The sequence below is a fragment of the Bos indicus genome, chromosome 11 (genome assembly GCF_029378745.1).
Source record: "Bos indicus isolate NIAB-ARS_2022 breed Sahiwal x Tharparkar chromosome 11, NIAB-ARS_B.indTharparkar_mat_pri_1.0, whole genome shotgun sequence".
Taxonomy (NCBI): domain Eukaryota; kingdom Metazoa; phylum Chordata; class Mammalia; order Artiodactyla; family Bovidae; genus Bos; species Bos indicus.
This window is the reverse complement of record NC_091770.1, coordinates 21,337,644-21,358,142: the sequence shown is the minus strand read 5'-3', so window position 1 is coordinate 21,358,142 and position 20,499 is coordinate 21,337,644. Positions and strand designations below refer to the sequence as shown.

At 41.2% G+C, this 20,499-nt stretch overlaps 1 protein-coding gene across 3 annotated transcripts in view; it reads left to right on the top strand.

The window, feature by feature from the left end:
* Positions 1 to 521: 521 nt before the first annotated feature.
* Positions 522 to 20,499, top strand: part of SOS1 (SOS Ras/Rac guanine nucleotide exchange factor 1) — a 131,217-nt gene continuing 111,239 nt past the window's right edge. For all 3 annotated transcript variants that reach the window (XM_019970036.2, XM_019970034.2, XM_019970033.2), the window contains exon 1: positions 522 to 748. In XM_019970036.2, the coding sequence (XP_019825595.2) occupies positions 662 to 748 (87 nt within the window). In that variant the 5' untranslated portion in view covers positions 522 to 661. The remainder of the gene's footprint in view (positions 749 to 20,499) is intronic.

The following is a 20,499-nucleotide window of genomic DNA, read 5'->3' as shown; positions in this document are numbered from 1 at the left end:
CATGCTCAGTAGCGAGCAGGTTCAGTTCGCTAGTAGGAAGCTCGAGCGCTACACCGGCGTCGGCGGCGGCCGCGGCGGCGTCTCAGGGCAGCCAGATTCCCCAACGACGACCTCGGGCCTTCCCCCTCCCCCGCTAGACCCCGCGCCCAGCTCCGCCCCGCCCCAGGTCGCCAGCGTTTCGGGGTCCGTGCCGCGGGGAGCGGGCGCCGGGGCCGGAGCGTCCCTCCACAGCCCTCCCCCAGCCGCCGGCTCCGCCGCGGGGCCAGGCCGGGCTCGGGAGCGCAGTCCCGGCGGGCGGGCGGCGACCGCGGCGGAGGGCAACCCGGGGCGGCGGCGGAGGGCAACCCGGGGCGGCGGCGGAGGGCGGGCCGGGGAGGGGTAAGGGGGCCCGGCCCCGGGGCGGTGGTGCGGGATGCCGCCGCCGCCGCCTCCGGGCTGCGTTCGCTTTCCGCGGCTGGTGCCTGTGTCGGGTGGGTGGCCGGGCGCGGGCCTCGCCCCCCAGCCCCCTCTCCGGGGCTAGCCCGGCTGCTCGGCGCCCCAAGGGGGCCGGGCCGTCCGGTGGGACCGCGGCCCTGTTCCGCGCTACGAGCTCACCCTCTCGCGGCTCCCCGGCCCGGCCGCCGCCGCCCCTCTCCCCGCCCGGAGGCGCCCCGGGGGCACCATGCAGGCGCAGCAGCTGCCGTACGAGTTTTTCAGCGAGGAGAACGCGCCCAAGTGGCGGGGGCTGCTGGTGCCTGCGCTGAAAAAGGTGAGGAGCGCACGAGACCCCGCTCCCCGGCTGCAGCCTGGGCGAGAGCACCGGGCCCGGGTCGGGGAAGGGCTGGGGAGGCGGGGCGCGCGGGGCCGTCTTTCTTCCCGGTCTCACCGCCTCCCAGAAGGGACGGCACACCCGGAGAGGTTCCCCCGCACTCGTTGGCTCTCGGTGTTGACAGTCACCCCGTGTGGCGTGTGGGAAGGCCGCAGGGAGCCAGGGAGAGTTTGTCCGAAGAATCCAACCGCTGAGAGCTTGCCCTGCCCCTGATTCAGAGACGAGAGTTGGAGGAGCCTCAGTTTTCATTGGAGGTCAAAGCAGGCCGCTTCTCTGCCTTCTCTGTGCTTTCTCGGAGCTGCTGTCAGCCTCCGGTTTTATGTGTCCAGTATGCTCGTCCTAGTGGGTTCAAGAATGCTCTGGCCGTAACGCTTGCCCTAAGTAATTGCGGAGCTCGCCTGCCAGCAGGAACATGGATGGCCTGCTTTGCTCGCCCTCCGTAATCACTCTTCATTCCCCTGAATTCCCCCATACCTCCGATTTACAGGGGCAGGTGCCCATACCACTGTTTTCTTTCCTTCCTTCTTTCTTTCTTCCTTCCTCCCTCCCTCCCTTTCTTTCCTCCTCCCCACCTTCCCCCACCCCCACTCCCCCGTCTCTCTCTCTCTCTCTCTCTTTCTCTCTCAAAACCTTGGCCCTGTCATTCGGTTTGTTGATTAGAAATTTTAGCAGTTCTGTTTCTTCGAGCTTGCCACATTGTTATCTAAAGTTATATACCCCGTGATCTGTACTTTTACACGTTTTAGTATAATTACGAAATGTTACATTTTCAAAGCTTCTAAAGCAATGTTGTGACTTAATAAATACATTAAAACATCAGCAACTGATGTCTGAATGAATATATTAATGAAGGCTATCAGAGTATTTTTGTTTTACCTTATAAATACAGGAGTAGCTTTACTCTTTTAATAGGTATCTAAATCGTCATTGCTCAAAAAATGTTTCATGGTATCTGGTTAAAAAATAATTTTGCTGTTCACTCAGATTTGAGATTATAGGATACCCTTTCTCCTAAACATTTATGCTTTTAAAAAGGTGTTTGGTATTTTTCAGAGGCCAGCAACTTTTACTTTCCCTTTTGTCCTGTTCTCCCTCTCTTGCTATCTTACAGTGGAAGCTGTTTGGTTTGTTAGCAGAATTTGCTGGTATATTTCACGTGTAACTTACTGACTTTTTTGTTCAGATGTCTGATTAGTCACAGACATCTCTGATACTGTTTTCTAAGAAAAATAAAGGTGTGTCATATGCCTTACGTACCTTATTCTTTAGAAATCCTGTCAGGCTCTCACCCTGTTTACTTTCGCTTTACCTGCCGTCTTAGCTTGTAGTAGATGGGGGGTAGGAAGTCTCAGTGATTCCGGAAGCAGGTATCCTGACCAAGGTGGGTGTGGGGTGGAGAGGAGACAGAAAAATTATTGAAAATATATAAAAGAACTCATAAAACACTATCAGTTTGGGACTGTTTTGCTTGGAGGCAAGCAGCTCCTTTGCCAGGAGAATCACCATGAAACCCTGTCAGTTGAGGGTCCTATGAAGCAGTGAGACGAACATCATAGGAGTTAGCAGACCAGGCCTGCCTCTGCCACACTGGTGGCCCTTGCGGAAATCTGTCCACAGAAACATTTTGTTTGGCTGGCATAGTGTTTTTTTGTTTTTAATGTAATTGCTAGTATTTTTAAATGGGTGTTACTACATAAAATCTGAATCTTGAACTTTTCTTGGAGAATGGGAAGATCTCTCCACAGTGGGCCAGCATTCAAGCAGGGCAGTAAGCTGCTGGAGCTGAGTAAATGGCTGCCCATCTGTCTCCGATTGACCACAGACCCCACCAGTCCTCTCTGCTTATTTACATAACCCTGCTTTGACTTTAAGCAGAGATACCCTTGCATGGCAGTAGAAGTGATGGGAGGGGGTGAAAATGTACGCAGTCTAGTTGATGTGTGAGATTTCTTCCAATTCCCACTTAAGATATCCACTAAAGATGATTTTAAGCCACCAAAGACAAGTTAGATATTTCATGTGCCTACCTCCGTATCTTCCTTTAGCCTTATTGTAGTTTGCGGATGCATCAACTTGTGTTATGTAGCCTGGGGCTCTTTGGATATGCTCTTTTCTTCACCTGGACTGCGTTTGGCCTGGCCTAACACTGCTCATCCTCTGGGCTCACTGGACCTCTGATCTTTTCTCAAATCCTCAGGCCTGAATTGGATAGTCTTTCTTTTAGTCTGTTCTTTTAGCACCCTAGCCAGGCACTTAACAATTCCTATTTTTTTTCCTATTTAAGTTCACCACCCCAATTAGATTGGATGGTCCTTGGGAATGGGGATGATATTTTACCCTCATTTCATCCTCTATGTATACAGTGTCTGTCACCTAGTTGGCACTTAAATTTGAATGAATGGGTAGGGAATAGCCAAGGAAAACCATCAGCTCCCTCCCTTCCACTTACTATTTACAAATTTTTTTCTCTTCATGGCTGTATTATTTCATTTGACTGGCTCAAGACTTTGATGTCATTTCTGACTGTCCACACCCAGGAAGAGCCTGTAGGTTCATTTTCCTTGACATGGTCATATAATCAATTCCCTCCTACTCCAACTACACTTGGGTCCCCTTTCCCAGGCTGCTGCTATAGCCTCTTAACTGAATTCACTGCCCCACCTCTCCTTTACTGTTTTTCAGATTTCAGAAGTTATAGGACACTTCTGAATATGTCACACAGTTGTTCAGAACCATCGATGTCTTTTGAGGGCATAGAATGAAGTGTGTATTCTTTGAAATAGACTTGATGTCGATCAGTGATCTGCCTTCATCCTGCTTTTCTGAATGGATTGCCTATCCTGGTCTTTCATATACTTTATGCTTCAGCCAGACAGGACTACCTTTTTTCCTGAAAATTCCCAGAAGGTCTCAATGGATCCCATCTGTTAAAGTCCGATCTTATCTATTGCATAAGTCTGTCATGCCTACTGCAGACCAAGTATTGCCCTCAACAGTAAGAGTTAAAAGGGAATTGACATTATCCAGAAATGACTAAGTTCTAACATGATGAGAAGTGGCAGAGGATGAGTTTGGAGGGAAAAGTAGTTTATAGCAAATTTTTTAATGTTAAGCTAAGGAGAATGATTTTTATTTTGAGGGTATAGATGTCATTGAGGAACCTTAAATAGGGGAATAACATCAGATTTCAATTTTAGAAAATCCACTTTGGCCATAGAATAGAAAATGGATTGCAGAAGAATGAGACCGAAGGTAAGGAGAAAAGTTAGAAAGCTAGTTTAATAGTCCAGCCAGGAGATGATATATATTTGAATTAAGGGAGCATTTGAATTAGGATGAAAGTGTAGAGATGGATTTTATATAGTTGAGAGATGTTTAAAAGGCAGAATTGACAGGATCTAGTAACTCATAGTGATTGGGGTAAGTGGTAAGCCTAGGAGGACTCTTAAGTTTCTGGTTTGAGTGCCTTTAGTCAGGATAGAGAATGTAGGAGGAGTACCTGTTGGAGTACTCCTTTATAGTGCTATAAAGGAGTAGCATTATAAGATGAGTTTTGAACTTGTTAAAGTCCCTTCTGGTTATCCAGGTGGACTTGTAGGACTGGCAGTTGGTTGTTGGTATCTGGTGAACAGATTTGGGACTTTTAGGTGTGTGGGTGGGGCCATGAGATAGATGAAGCTGTCCATTCAAGAGTTACACATGAATGCTCATGGCAGTTCTGTTCAGCAAAAAATTGGAAACAATCCAGATGTCCATCAGCAGGTGAATGTATAAACAAATTGTGATATAGCCATACACTGGAATACTTCTCAGCAGTAAAAAAGAATGAACTATTGATACATGAGACAACATTGCTCAAAATAATTAAGCTGGTAACACCCCCTACTGCCCCAAACACCATAGTACGTACTGTAAACTTATAGAAAAATGCATCTACAGTGACAGAAAACAAGTCAGTAGTTGTTTTGGGGAGAGGCATTTATGTTCATTTGCTTTTTGATTGTACTAATAGTTTCAGGAGCATATGCATGCATTCTTGTGTGTGCTCAGTCACGTCCAACTCTTTTTGACCTGGTGGACTGTAGCCTGCCAGGCTTCTCTGTCTATGAAGTTTTCCAAGCAAAGAATACTGAAGTGGGTTGCTATTCCTTCCTTCAGTGGATTTCCCGACCCAGGATCAAACCTGTGTCTCCTGCGACTTCTGCATTGGAAGGCAGATTCTTTACCAGTGAGCCACCTCAGGAGCGTATTAAAATTCTAACGTGTTATACAGCTCAGATATTTGTAATTTATTATGTGTTAATTGTACCTCAAAGAAGGTGTTTTTAAAAAAGTGAATGAGGCCACTCACTGAAAATGATAAGAAGTAAGAATGAAATTAGGCTGGCATCAGAACTGGAGGAATAAAATGAACAATAGAATGTAGGGAAAGAGCAAAGGGAAAGGAGTGAGTGAAAGAGATTAAGAAGGAAAGAGTCAGGTAGAAAGAATAAGACCCTAGTGTCCGAGAAGCTGAGAATGGATGAGTTTCAAGGAAAGTGTTTTAACTGTGTCAGGCTATAGAAAAGTCAAATAAAGTACCTGAAACATAGTAGTTAGATTTAAGCTGTTAAATCTAACTACTATTTTTCAGGTGCTTATGTCCGGCAGTTTAGGTGTGAGAATAGAAAATAGAAAAACAAACAAAAAAAAGAAGATAGAAAAACATGAAAAATGAGTAGCAAGAATAGATTTTTTTTTTTTTCCAGATTTTTTTTTTCCCCCTTCAAGCTTGTGAATGAAGGGGATTCAAGTTGCGGAAGACACTTGTTTTTTATTTAAATGTGATGGAAACTTGTTTATGTTAGGATGCTTCGGGGAAGTAACTGATGGAGAATGATAGTGAAGATACTAGTATTTGCCTCAAATTATTTGCCAAGTACTATTTTAAGTGCCTTATGTGTTCTCTAATTCTCACAGGATACTATCATTGTGTCTATTTTATAAGACAGAAAACTGAGGTTTGGAAAGGATAACTTGGTTACAGAGTCTGCATTTTAAAACAGTATTAATGATTATATGCTACCTCTGGCAGGAGTGATAACATCCTTTCTTCTGAGGTGGGAGGGGATGAGATAAAATGGGTTTGTAGGTTGAGGAGCAGGGAGTTCATGCTGCTGCTGCTAAGTCGCTTCAGTTGTGTCCGACTCTGTGCGACCCCATAGACGGTAGCCCACCAGGCTCCCCTGTCCCTGGGATTCTCCAGGCAAGAACACTGGAGTGGGTTGCCATTTCCTTCTCCAATGCATGAAAGTGAAAAGTCAAAGTGAAGTTGCTCAATCGTGTCTGACTCTTAGCGACCCAATGGACTTCAGCCCACCAGGCTCCTCTGTCCATGGGATTTTCCAGGCAAGAGTACTGCAGTGGGGTGCCATTGCCTTCTCCGGAGTTCATGCTAGGTAGCCTCAATTTTCGTAATGAAAGACAAGATGCTTTACGTAGAGTGAGGAAAGAAATGAGTAAGGATCTTAAGTTTTGGAATTGCTGCTGTGGAGTTGGGAGAAGGAGCCAACCAGTGAATAAGAAAGGATTGCTGAGCAGTGCGGAGTGTGGAGAGCATTGTAGGTTTGAAGAGCATTCATTGGCCTGCTGGTTGTGAGATTTTCTTCCTGCAGCACCCATCAGTTAAGGTAAAAGGGTAGAGAAGGATTGTTGTTTGCTTGTGGCTGCAGTAGAGATGAAGAGAATAGTGGTATTTCAGAAGATTGAAAGTTAAGCTGTAAGAGAGAGAATGGAGGTGTAAATGAGAGCTCCATGGATTAGAAATCTCAATGAGTTGTAAGAGGAGGGTAAGGGGAGCAGATAAAGAATTTTGATTAGAGATATTGATAATTACATTTTGGAGTTTTAAGATTCTAGAAATGAGGAAGATGAAACAGGGGCTCTGGACTGGTGTGCTGAATGGTGGATAGCGTGCATGGATGAGGATGGTTTCCACAAGGATTATGATGTGTGTTGTAGTAGAGAGGAAGAAGGCAGTGGCAGAGAGGTCCAGACATCACAGCAGTGACAATGCTCCAACCAAATAATAAGAGGCAGCTACTCCCTATGATACATTATTTTAAAAACTTTGCCCTTCATTTTAGAATATATTTATTTGTCTTGTAATCAAGTTTTGTATCCAACATTTTATTATGAAAAATTTCAGATACACAAAAAAGTTCAGAGTTGCATGGTAAATACTCGTATACCCACCTGGATTCTCTAATTTACAAGTATTTTATTGTTTGCTTTATCATATGTCTATCCATCCACCAATCCATCTTAACATTTTGAAGGATTTTAAATTAAGTTGTGGACATCAGTACACTTTACCCTTAAACACTTCAGCTTGCATATCATTAACTTAGAGTTCACTCTTTGTTTACAGTTCTTTTTGTTTTTCAGGTAAAATTTATGTACAGAGAAATACACAAATGTTAATTGTACGGTTTAATGAGTTTTGGCAAATGAATACAACTGAAGCTTCTACCAGGCTATGGAACATTACCGGCCCTCCCGAAATTTTCCTCATGTGCCTTCTCAGTCAGTTCCTACCCCCAGCCTCCAGAAGCAGCTGCTCTTCAGATCTTTTATCACCATACATGAATCTTATCTGTTGTAGATACCATATAAATAGAATTGTACAGTATATATTTTTGGTGAGGCTTTTGAGGTTGTGTTTAATGAAGAATTCAGTCTTTTTTTTTTTTTCTGTCATATGAATATGTCAAAGTTTATTAAATGCATGGATACCTGGGAGATTTCCAGTTTGGGGCTGTTGAGAATAAAGCTGCCATGAATGTTCTTACTTATAGCTCGTGTTGTAGAAGTGTTTTCATTTCTCTTGGGTAAATATCAGGAGAAATGGCTCAGAGAGTAAATGTCTGTTAGGTTTATAAGAAACTTCCAGACCTTTTCTCAAAATGGTTGGTACCATTTCATGTTCCCACCAACAGTGTATGAGGGTTGCAGTTGCTCTACATTCTTGCCAATATTTGATGTCATTAGTCTTTAATTTTAGTAATTTTGATGGGTGTGTAGTGTTATCTCATTGTGGCTTTAATTTGCATTATCCTGGTGACTAATGATATTGAGCTCTCATGTTCTTCTGGGTTATTCGTGTGTCTTCTTTTGTGTAGTATCTGTGTGAATCTTTTGCCCATTTAAAAAATTGGGTTGTTTTTCTTTATAGTATTGAGTTGTAAGAGTTCTTTGTATTATCGTAGTTAACTGTCCTTTATCAGATATATGTTTCATGAATATTTTCTTCTGGTCTGTGGCTTGTCTATTCATTTTCCTAATGGTGTTTTTTGATAAACAGAAGTTTTTAATACTGATGGAGTCAAATTTATCAGGTTTTTTTCTTTTAAGGTCACTGTGCTCTGTCACAGAACCCCTTGCCTGCCACCAAGTCATGCACACATGGTCCCAAGGCTATTTTCTAAAAGCTTTAGCTTTTACATGACCTATGATCCATTTCAAATTAATTGTATATGATATGAGGTAGAAATTGAGATTTTTTTTTTTTCTGCTCAAATCTAGTTATTTCAGAACTATTTGTTGAAGAGACTTTCCTCTCCCTGTTGGATTGTGTTGTTTCTGTGAAAATTAAATGAATATATATTATATGTTTATGTAAATGTATATTTAAATATATAATATCTAAAGTAAATATGTATGTGTTTTAGACTCTTCTAGTCCATTGATGTCTTGTTTATCTTTCCCCCAATACCACACTATTGATTACTGTAGATTTATAGTAAGTCTTAAAGTTAGGTAGTGCAAGCCCTCCTTCTTTTAAAATAATTATTTTATTGTTTCTAGATTTTGTATTTCAGTATAAATTTTGAACCATCCTGTCAATTTCTACCAAAAAATCTTGGTGAGATTTTAATTGTAATTTCATTTAATCTGTAGATAACAGGATAGAATTGGCATCTTAACTATAGCAAGTCTTTGGATTCATGAATGTAGTATATGTCTCCATTATTTAGACTTAAATTTCTCTCAGAAATGCTTTGAGTGTAGAAGTCTTACATGTCTTTGGTTAACTTTAATCTGAAATATTTTGTTTTTTGATATTATTGTAAATTGTTTTAAAATTTTTTATTTTACAGTTATTTGTTAATGGGTATATAGCAATAGGTGAAAATTTGGAGAGCAATAGAGAGGAATTGCAGGGTGACAGATGTGCTCAGGCCTAGAGAGAATTTAGTCCAAATGGGAGATGAAAGGGAGAGACTTCTAAGGGAAAAGAGAGGGAATTTCAGAAATTTTATATTGTTATCAATTGGAAGTCCTTAAATAAGCATCAGTGAGTCCTTTGGTATGCTAAAAATTCACGAAAAAGAAAGGCATTATGAAACTCAAAAAGTTGTTTAATAAAGATCATATATCTGAATTAAACAAACATGTAGCTAATTTTTATATATTGATCCTTTATCCTTTGACCTTGCTCAAAGTTGTTTTGCAGATTTCATAGAATTTTTATCTATTTTTGGCCACTCCCTGGAGCATGTGGGATCTTAGTTCCCTGACCAGGGATCCAAGCCACACCACTGCATTGGAAACATGGAGTCTTAACCCTGAACCGCCAGGAAAGCCCCTCCATAGAATTTTCTACGTAATTATGTCATCTGCAAATAGAGACAGTCTGATATTTTGTTTCTTTTTCTTATTTTATTGACTAATAGAACCAAGATTTGAACTTAAGTCTGTTTAGCTTCAAACACAACTCTTCCCACTGCACTGTGTTGCTTCCTTCGAGTAGGTAGGCAGCGTGATACAGAAAAACGGTGTTCTAATTTGTCCTGCACCTTAGATTTTAGGGAATAACTGCCTTAGGGGAGAAGGAGGCGAAATGAAGAAGGCTTTGAAGCCCTTTGTGTTAGACTGAGAAACTTAGCTCTCAAAACTTACATACTGGGGTTCTGCATACACTTGCATGCATTTGACGAAACTATCCTGCTGCATAACACAGTAATGATTTTAAGGTTATGGTGGTGGTGGTTTAGTCACTAAGTTGTATCTGACTCTTGCGACCCCATGGACTGTAGCCTGCCAGGCTCCTCTGTCCATGGGATTCTCCAGGCAAGAATACTGGAGTGGGTTGCCATTTCCTTCCCCATCACTGACCTAGAGCCAGACATCCTGGAATGTGAAGTCAAGTGGGCCTTCTACGAACAAAGCTAGTGGAGGTGATAGAATTCCAGTTGAGCTATTCCAAATCCTGAAAGATGATGCTGTGAAAGTGCTGCACTCAATATGCCAGCAAATTTGGAAAACTCAGCAGTGGCCACAGGACTGGAAAAGGTCAGTTTTCATTCCAATCCCAAAGAAAGGCAATGCCAAAGAATGCTCAAACTACCGCACAATTGCACTCATTTCACACGCTAGTAAAGTAATGCTCAAAATTCTCCAAGCCAGGCTTCAGCAATATGTGAACCGTGAACTTCCTGATGTTCAAGCTGGTTTTAGGAAAGGCAGAGGAACCAGAGATCAAATTGCCAACATCCGCTGGATCATGGAAAAAGCAAGAGAGTTCCAGAAAAGCATCTATTTCTGCTTTATTGACTATGCCAAAGCCTTTGACTGTGTGGATCACAATAAACTGGAAAATTCTGAAAGAGATGGGAATACCAGACCACCTGATCTGCCTCTTGAGAAATTTGTATGCAGGTCAGGAAGCAACAGTTAGAATTGGACATGAAACAACACACTGGTTCCAAATAGAAAAAGGAGTACGTCAAGGCTGTATATTGTCACCCTGTTATTTAACTTATATGCAGAGTACATCATGAGAAATGCTGGACTGAAAGAAACACAAGCTGGAATCAAGATTGCCGGGAGAAATATCAATAACCTCAGATATGCAGATGACACCACCCTTATGGCAGAAAGTGAAGAGGAACTCAAAAGCCTCTTGATGAAAGTGAAAGTGGAGAGTGAAAAAGTTGGCTTAAAGCTCAACATTCAGAAAACGAAGATCATGGCATCCGGTCCCATCACTTCATGGGAAATAGATGGGGAAACAGTGGAAACAGACTTTATTTTTTTGGGCTCCAAAATCACTGCAGATGGTGACTGCAACCATGAAATTAAAAGATGCTTACTCCTTGGAAGGAAAGTTATGACCAACCTAGATAGCATATTGAAAAGCAGAGACATTACTTTGCCAACAAAGGTCTGTCTAGTCAAGGCTATGGTTTTTCCTGTGGTCATGTATGGATGTGAGAGTTGGACTTGAAGAAGGCTGAGCGCATAGAATTGACGCTTTTGAACTGTGGTGTTGGAGAAGACTGTTGAGAGTCCCTTGGACTGCAAGGAGATCCAACCAGTCCATTCTGAAGGAGATCAGCCCTGGGATTTCTTTGGAGGGAATGATGCTAAAGCTGAAACTCCAGTACTTTGGCCACCTCATGCAAAGAACTGACTCATTGGAAACGACTCTGATGCTGGGAGGGATTGGGAGCAAGAGGAGAAGGGGACGACAGAGGATGAGATGGCTGGATGGCATCACTGACTCGATGGACGTGAGTCTGAGTGAACTCCGGGAGTTGGTAATGGACAGGGAGGCCTGGCGTGCTGCGATTCATGGGGTCACAAAGAGTTGGACACGATTGAGCGACTGATCTGATCTCTGATCTGATCCCCATCTTAAAGGCAATAGTTAATGGAAAGATGGCATAGATCATGAAGGAAAAGGCTGAGAAGAAATGATCTTGGGATGGCAATAGGAAGCTAGGAGACTATTCTAGTATCCTTATGTTTGGGAGTGAAGGAAGTAACATTTTAGTGGAAGTGAGAGTTGACCAGGTGAGGATAAGGAGGATGTGTCTTCCAAGGGTTGGTGTTGCACAGAGCCACTGGAATCCAAGAGGAGCTCAGCAAATTAGGAATTCTGAGTAGCTGGAGTCTATTCAGTCTGAAGTGTGGAGTCAGCTCTTGTGAATGAAAGTATTGGATTTTATCTTGTGAGCAGTGAGGACCTATTGAAGACTTTTAAACCAGGTATTAATAATTAGATATGAATTTTAAAGGATCTCTGCTCTGTGGAGCATGGATTAAATGACTGTAGAACTGTAGGCAAGAAGGCAGGTTAGGGGACTTTTGCCACAATTCATGGAAGGGATCGTGGTGTTCTTGACTAGAGCAGTAGCTGTGGGGTAAAGAAGAGTGGACAGATTTTAGCTTTAGAAGTAGATTGGTGGTTGAATGATGGGGTAGCGAGAGAAGATTCAAAGTTGATTCCCAGGATTCTGGCTTAGGAGTCTTAGTGGCAATAGTGATGAAAGGGGGAATACTGGGAATGCTTTGGAGGGAAACTAAGAAACCATCAGTATTCTGGGAGTAGCACGGAGTGAGAGAATTGTGATGGGAGGAGTTTAAACATTGAGGGTAGCCAAGTATGTAAGCATGGAAGGCATCTTTATTGGACTGTCCTTATTAATTATAGGCAGGTACAACCTGAAGATTCTGTCTTTCCGTGTATGTTTCAAATGCTGTCTCCTCTACATAGGCTTTCTACTACAATTCCATCCCCTAAGTAGAATGGATCTATTAATGTCTTTAGTAGACTGGAGAAGAAAATGGCAACCCACTCCAGTATTCTTGCCTGGAGAATCCCGTGGACAGAGGAGCCTGGAAAGCTATAGTCCATGGGGTCACAAGAGTCGGACACGACTTAGTGACTAAACCACCACCATTAATTTCTTTAGTACTTTATGTGTCAATATTAGTACTTAATGAAAATCTGCCCTTTAAAGTTTGTATATGTGGCTTCTCCTCCTCTATATTGGGAGTTGTTTGAGAGCAAGATAGGAACCACATCACCTTTGTATTCCCTCTAATGCTTAGCATGTTTCTCATGTATAGCAGGTGCTCAGTACACATGTTGAATTGTATGTAGCTCTGATCTTGTCCCTTTAAGAATATACTTACTGATGAGTTAGGTATGTCTTAGTTGAGATTTTTAGCAGACAAAGGCATTGGAATTGTCATGTTTGGTGTATCCTATTTTAGCAAATAGGGAAGCAAACATGATGCTTTAGAAATAATTTTTTAAATGGCTAAATTTTAAAAAAAATGCAATGCTTCAAGGAAGAAGCAGATGCCAGGATGGGATTAAGCATGCAAGGAGTTTATTAGAAGTGCTTGTGAGAGAAAATGAGGAAGGAGGCAAGGAGAATCATCAGACTGATGCAAGTCTGACTCCAAGTGAAGGAGAAAGGTAAGGAAGGAAGGAACTTTGGGTGAAAGTCGTAGTTCTAAGGAAATTTAACCGGGACCTCAGAAGTTCTTGAGCAGAAGTTGTCTATCACAGAAATTTCTCATCTTCCAAGATCAGGGCCATCTTAGTGTATGCCTGTGGTGTTCTTTACTGGGAGCAGCCAGTGAGAAGCACGGCCTCTGTGCAAAGTGATGGATTTCAGAGTGCAGCAGCTGGGGCCCAGAGTCAGTTATTTTTCCCTAGAGTCAGAGATCTGAGAGACTGAATCTCATAGCCAGCCATGGTCATCTCTGTGGCTATAAATTGCCTGATTCAGGACAATCGAATTACAGTATTCCCCCCACTTAAAGTGGTAATTTGTTCCCCCAAGCTCCTTATGCTTTTTCTTTTTTTTAAAGATACCTTAGGATGAGTTCCGAAAGTCGGAACTTGATTGTCATTAATAGTACACAGTTTGCTTTGTTGTTGTTTAGTTGCTAAGTTGTATCTGATTCTTTTGCGACTCTGTGGACAGTAGCCCACCATGCTTCTCTATCCATGGGATTTCCCAGGTGAGAATACTGGTCTCTGTTGCCATTTCCTCCTCCAAGGGATCTTCCTGACCCAGGGATCAAACCCACATCTTCTGCATTGGCAGGCAAATTCTTACCGCGGAGCCACCGGGGAAACCCATGGTTTGCTTTAATAGTTATCAAATAAAGTTTGCATTTCCTATTCAAGTTGATTTCGTATTCAGCCTTAATGTACCAAATGACAAACAAAGCAATAAAGATGAAAGAAAACATGCAAACGATACCTACAGTATGACCTAGTGAATCAGGAGTACCTCAAGCACTTCAGGAGTACCTTGAATAGGCCAACCATCCAGTTATGAAGATGAGTGCTTGTGGACTTTCCTTTCTAGGCTGGGCTGCTTCAGGTAGACAAGCACAAATCAGTACAAGAAGGTACACATAAAGTCAGGTTCTGGAAATTACCTGTTGGAGTTGGGGATGGAGGCATATACCAGAGAAAAGAAGGAATTTAAAGTTTTAGTTTTATAGGCCCTGAATTACTCAGATGTTATTTTTACGGTAGATATTTTAACTTTATAATGGGAAGATGATTTTGAAAAGAGTTTCCTTAATGCTGCTTTCCTACTGATTTTGACTGGTGGTGGTAGTTTAGACACTAAGTCATATCCGACTCTTGCCACCCCATGGACTGTAGCCCGCCAGGTTCCTCTGTCCGTGGGGTTTTCCAGGCAAGAATACTGGAGTGGATTTCCATTTCCTTCTCCAGGGGATCTTCCAGACCCAGGAATCTAACCTGGGTCTCCTGCATTACAGGCAGATTCTTTACTGACTGAACTATGAGGGAAGCTGATTTTGACTAGTTTGGTTTTATTCACCAGATTTATTGAGTATTATATGACAGACATTCTGGACAAATGAAAACTAAAACCTCAATTGTTGCTTTTATGAAACTTATATCTGGTGATAAAAAAAAATCTGTTATCTTCCCATCTGTGTTAAAGCACTCTGATTGTACTTTATAGAAAGTTTGATTCAGGGTTAAAAATAAAAATATAAATTTTAAATTTTAAAATTTTAAAAATAAAACAAGTCTTAGAATTAAAAAATAAAAGTTTTAAATTAAAAGAGACTTTTTGTAATAAGCTGACTTAAATTCTAGTTATTCTTTTATAATTCCTGAAACAAAATTTTTTCCTTTTTATATAGACAAGTCCCATCTTCTATTTTATTACAATCTAAACCATTTGCAAGTGAGTTGATTTCTATGTATGGCTCAGTAGTTTGTAATGGAATGCACTTACTGCTAATTGCATTCACAGTTTAAGGACTGATAGGATTCTGATTTCTTTACATATAATTAATAACTTTTTCTTACTGTGGTAGAATATATTTTACATATATCCATATATATATATATAAAACACAAAATTAGCCATTTTAACCATTTCTAAGTAGTCTAGACTGCAAGGAGATCCAACCAGTCCATTCTAGAGGAGATCAGTCCTGGGTGTTCTTTTGGAAGGAATGATGCTAAAGCTGAAACTCCAGTACTTTGGCCACCTCATGCGAAGAATTGACTCATTGGAGAAGACTCTGATGCTGGGAGGGATTGGGGGCAGGAGGAGAAGGGGATGACAGAGGATGAGATGGCTGGATGGCATTGCTGACTTGATGAACGTGAGTCTGAGTGAACTCCGGGAGTTGGTAATGGACAGGGAGGCCTGGCATGCTGCGATTCATGGGGTCGCAAATAGTCGGACACAACTGAGGGACGGAACTGAACTGAAGTGTACAATTCAGTGCCAGTAGCTATGCTCACAAGATTGTGCAACTGTCACCACTGTCTATTTCCAAAACTTTTCATCACCTCAAACAGAAACTCTGTACGTATTAAGCAATAACTCCTAACTTCCTCCTCCCTCAGCCCCCATAACCTCTAATCTACTTTCTGTCTTTATGAATTTAGCTGTTTGAGGTATTTAATGTAAGTTGAGTCATATAATATTTGTCCTTTTGTGTCCGATTTATTTTAGTTAACAAAATATCTTTAAGATTCATCCATGGTGTAGCATGTATCAGAATTTAATTCCTTTTTAAGGCTGAATATACTCCATTTTGTGTATATACCACATTTAGTTTATTCATTCATCTGTTGATGGACACCTGAATTGTTTCTATCTTTTGGCTACTGTAAGGAATGCTGCAGTGAACATTGGTATACAAGTATTTGTTTGAGTTCCTGTTTTCAATTCTTTTGGGTGTACACCTAGAAGGGGAATCGCTGGGTCATTTGGTTTATATGTTTAACTTATTTAACATTTATATGTTTAACAGTTGGTTTATATGTTTAACTGTGTTTAACTTTTTGAGGAATTATCATACTGCTTTCCACAGCAATCACACCGTTTTTACATTCCTACTAGCAGTGCACAAAGGTTCCAATTTTTCCATATCCTCTCTTGCATTGTTATTTTCTGTTTTTTTTTAATTACTATCCTAGTTTATGTGAAATGATACCTCTTTGTATTATGTCTTGTATTTCCCTAATGACTAATAATATTGGCCATCTTTTCATGTGCTTGTTGGCCACTTGTATATTTTCTTTGGCAAATGTCTGTTCAGATCCATTGCCATTTTTAAAACCTATGTGGTTTGAGTTTTTGTTGTTAAATTTTAGGGCATCATTGTAATATTCTTGATGTTAGCTCCTTATTGGCTATATGACTTGTAAATATTTTCTTTCATTCAAATACAACCAAAAATCTACTTTTCAGTTTCTTGTTAATGTCCTTTGCACAAAAGCTTTAAACTTTAATGAAGTTCAGTTTATCTTGAAACCCAACTGCTTTTTGTGTGTTGGTTTTCTTCTGCAACTTTGGTGAATTAATTTACTAGCTCTGGTATCTTGTGGATTCTTTGGAATTTTTCTATATATAGAATTGTCATCTGCAAATAAAAATAGTTTTACTCTGTGTGTGTACATATGGCTTCCCTGGTGGCTCAGACAGTAAAGAATCTGCCTACAATGCAGGAGACCCAGGTTTGATCCCTGGGTCAGGAAGATCCCATGGAGAGGGGGATAGCAACCCACTCCGGTATTCTTGCATGGAGAATTCCATGGACAGAGGAGCCTGGCAGACTATAGTCCATGGGATCAGTTTTCATTCCAATCCCAAAGAAGGGCAATGCCAAAGAATGTTCAAAGTACTGTACAGTTGCACTCACTTCACATGCTAGCAAGGGTATGCTCAAACTCCTTCAAGCTAGGCTTTAGCAGTACAGTAACCGAGAGCTTCCAGATGTACAAGCTGGGTTTAGAAAAGGCAGAGGAACCAGAGTTCAAATTGCCAACATTCATTGGCTCATAGAGAAAGCTAAAGATTTCCAGAGAAACATCTGCTTCGTTGACTGTGCTAAAGCCTTTGACTGTATGGATCACAATAAACTGTGGAAGATTCTTAGAGAGTAATACTGGACCACCTTGCCTGTCTCCTGAGAAACCTGTATGCTGGTCAAGAAGCAACACTTAGAACCTTACATGGAACAACTGACTGGTTCAAAATTGGAAAAGGAATATGACATGCCTGTGTATTATCACCCTGTTTGTTTAACTTCTGTGCAGAGTACATCATGCAAAATGATGGACTGGATGAATCACAAGCGGGAATCAAGATTGCCAGGAGAAATATCAGCAACCTCAGATATGCTGATGATACCACTCTAATGGCAGAAAGTGAAGTGGAATTAAGAGCCTCTTGATGAGAGTGAAGGAGGAGAGTGAAAAAGCTTACACGCATACATGTTCTTTTTCAGATTCTTTTCCCTTATAGGTTATTACGAGTTATTGAGTATAGTTCTGAGTGCTATACAGTAGGTTCTTGTTAGTTATCTATTTTATATATAGTAGTGTGTATATGTTAATATATGCTTTGTAATTGTTTTATCTTCTTGATGAATTGACCCTTTTTTCAACATACAGTGTCCATCTTTGTCTCTTGTAACAGTTTTTGACCTAATGCCTTTTTTTTCTGGTATCAGAATAGCCACACTAACACTCTTACTTTCTGTATTCATGGAATATCTTTTTTCCATCTTTTCATTTTGAAACTATAGTTTTGTGTATAAATTGAGTCACTATAGTCAGCATATACTTTAATCATGTTTTTAAATCAGTCCTGCCAGTCTCTGGCTTTGATTGGGAAGTTTAACCCAATTAAATTTAAAGTAGTGAGAAGAGCCTGGCAGGCTATAATGGGGTCTCTGAGTCAGACACGACTTAGCAACTGAACAACAACAAAAGTGACTGATAAGGAAGGACCTCTGCCATCATTTTGCTTCTGTGTTGTTGTGAAACTTTATACCTTTTTTGTTGCTCATTTTACTGGTTTCTTCTTCTCCCCCACCCCCATTTTATTATAGTGAACCATTTTGATTTCCTTTTGTGTGTATTTTTTTAGAAATTTTCTTTGTGGTAATCCTTGTGAATTACATTTAACTTCCTAAATTTATAGCAATTTAGTTTGCACTGATATGGACTTAACTTCAATAGCATATAAAAGCTCTGCTCCTATGCAGCTCAGTCTTACCCCCTTATATTGTTGTTTTCACAAATTATATCTTTATACATTGTGTATCCAGTATCATGGGTTTGTAATTATTTTTTATGCATTTGTCTTTGAAATTCTATAGGAAATACAAAATGGAGTTAGAAGCCAAATATATATATAGTAGTACCCGTTTTTATATTTGCTGGTGTATTCACCTATACTAGGGGTCACACAGAGTTGGACACTACTGAAGTGACTTAGCAGCAGCAGCAGAGACCTTTATTTCATCATATGACTTTGAGTTGCTGTTTAGTGTCCTTTCATTTCAACTCGAAGGACTATCTTTAGCATTTCTTGTAGGGCAGGTCTTATGATATTGAACTCCCTCAACTTTTGTTTATCTGACAACATCCTAAATTATACCTAATTTTGAAGAACAGTTTTGTCAGATGCAAAATTCTTGGTTGACAATTTTTTTATTTCAACAGTTAAATGTGCATCCTACTGTATTTGGGCATCCATGGTTTCTAGTAAGAAATAAGTTGCTGACCTTATTACGGACTCTTGAACAGTTGAACTATTTCCTATCTTAAAAGATGATGCTGTGGAAGTCCTGCATGCAACATGCCAGCAAATTTGGAAAACTCACCAGCAGCCATAGAACTGGAAAAGATGAGTTTTCATTCCAGTCCCAAAGAAAGGCAATGCCAAAGAATGTTCACAAGTGAGTGAAGTCGCTCAGTCGTGTCCGACTCTTTGCAACCCCTTGGACTGTAGATTACCAGGCTTCTCTGTCCATGGGATTCTCCAGGCAAGAATACTGGAGTGGGTTGCCATTTCCCTCTCCAGGGGATCTTTCCAACCCAGGGATTGAACCCAGGTCTCCCACATTGCAGGCAGATGTGTTACCCTCTGAGCCACCAGGGAAGCCCTGGTGGGCTTCAAACTACTGCACAGTTGCACTCATCTCACACGATAGCAAAGTAATGATCAAAGTTCTCCAAGCCAGGCTTCAACAGTACATGAACCATACACTTCCAGATGTTCAAGCTGGATTTAGAAAAGGCAAAGGAACCAGAGATCAAATTGCCAACATCCACTAGATCATCGAAAAAGCAAGAGAGTTCCAGAAAAACATCTACTTTTGCTTTATTGACTATGCCAAAGCCTTTGTGTGGATCACAACAAACTGTGGCGAATTCTTAAAGAGATGGGAATACCAGACCACCTGACCTGCCTCTGAGAAATCTGTATGCAGGTCAGGAAGCAACAGTTAGAACTGGACATGGAACAACAGACTGGTTCCATGGAGTACATCAAGGCTGCATATTCTCATCCTGCTTATTTAATTTCTATATAGAGTACATCATGTGAAATGGTGGGCTGGATGAAGCACAAGCTGGAATCAAGATTGCCAGGAGAAATATCAATAATCTCAGATATGCAGATGACATCACCCTTATGGCAGAAAGTGAAGAAGAACTAAAGAGTCTCTTGATGAAAGTGAAAGAGGAGAGTGAAAAAGTTGGCTTAAAACTCAACATTCAGAAAACTAAGATCATGGCATCCAGTCCTATCACTTCATAGGAAATAGATGGGGAAACAATGGAAACAATGACAGACTTTATTTTTCTGGTCTCCAAAATCACTGCAGATGGTGACTGCAGCCATGAAATTAAAAGATGCTTGCTCCTTGGAAGAAAAGCTATGACCAACCTAGACAGCTTATTAAAAACCAGAGACATTACTTTACCAACAAAGGTCCATCTAGTCAAAGCTACGGTTTTTCCAGTAGTCATGTATGGATGTCAGAGTTGGACTATAAAGAAAGCTGAGCACCGAAGAATTGATGCTTTTGAACTGTGCTGTTGGGCAAGGCTCTTTAGGGTCCCTTGGACTGCAAGGAGATCCAACCAGTCCATCCTAAAGGAAATCAACCCTGACTATTCATTGGAAGGACTGATGCTGGAGCTGAAACTCCAATACTTTGGCCACCTGATGTGAAGAACTGACTCATTGGAAAAGACCCTGATGCTGGTGAAGATTGAAGGCAGGAGGAGAAGGGGGCGACAGAGGATGAGATCATTGGATGGCCTCACAGACTTGATGGACATGAGTTTGAGTAGGCTCCAGGAGTTGGTGATAGACAAGGAAGCCTGCGTGCTGCAGTCCATGGGGTCGCAAAGAGTGGGACACGACTGAGAGACTGAACTGAGCAGTATGAAAAGAGTTGCTTCTCCTGCTGCTTTTATGGTTTTGTTTTTGTTTTTAGACAGTGGTGTATAATGTGCCTTGGTGCAAGTATCCTGGAATTTATCCTATGTAGATTTTATCGAACTTTTTGAATTTGTAGATTAATGTATTTCATCGATTTTGGGG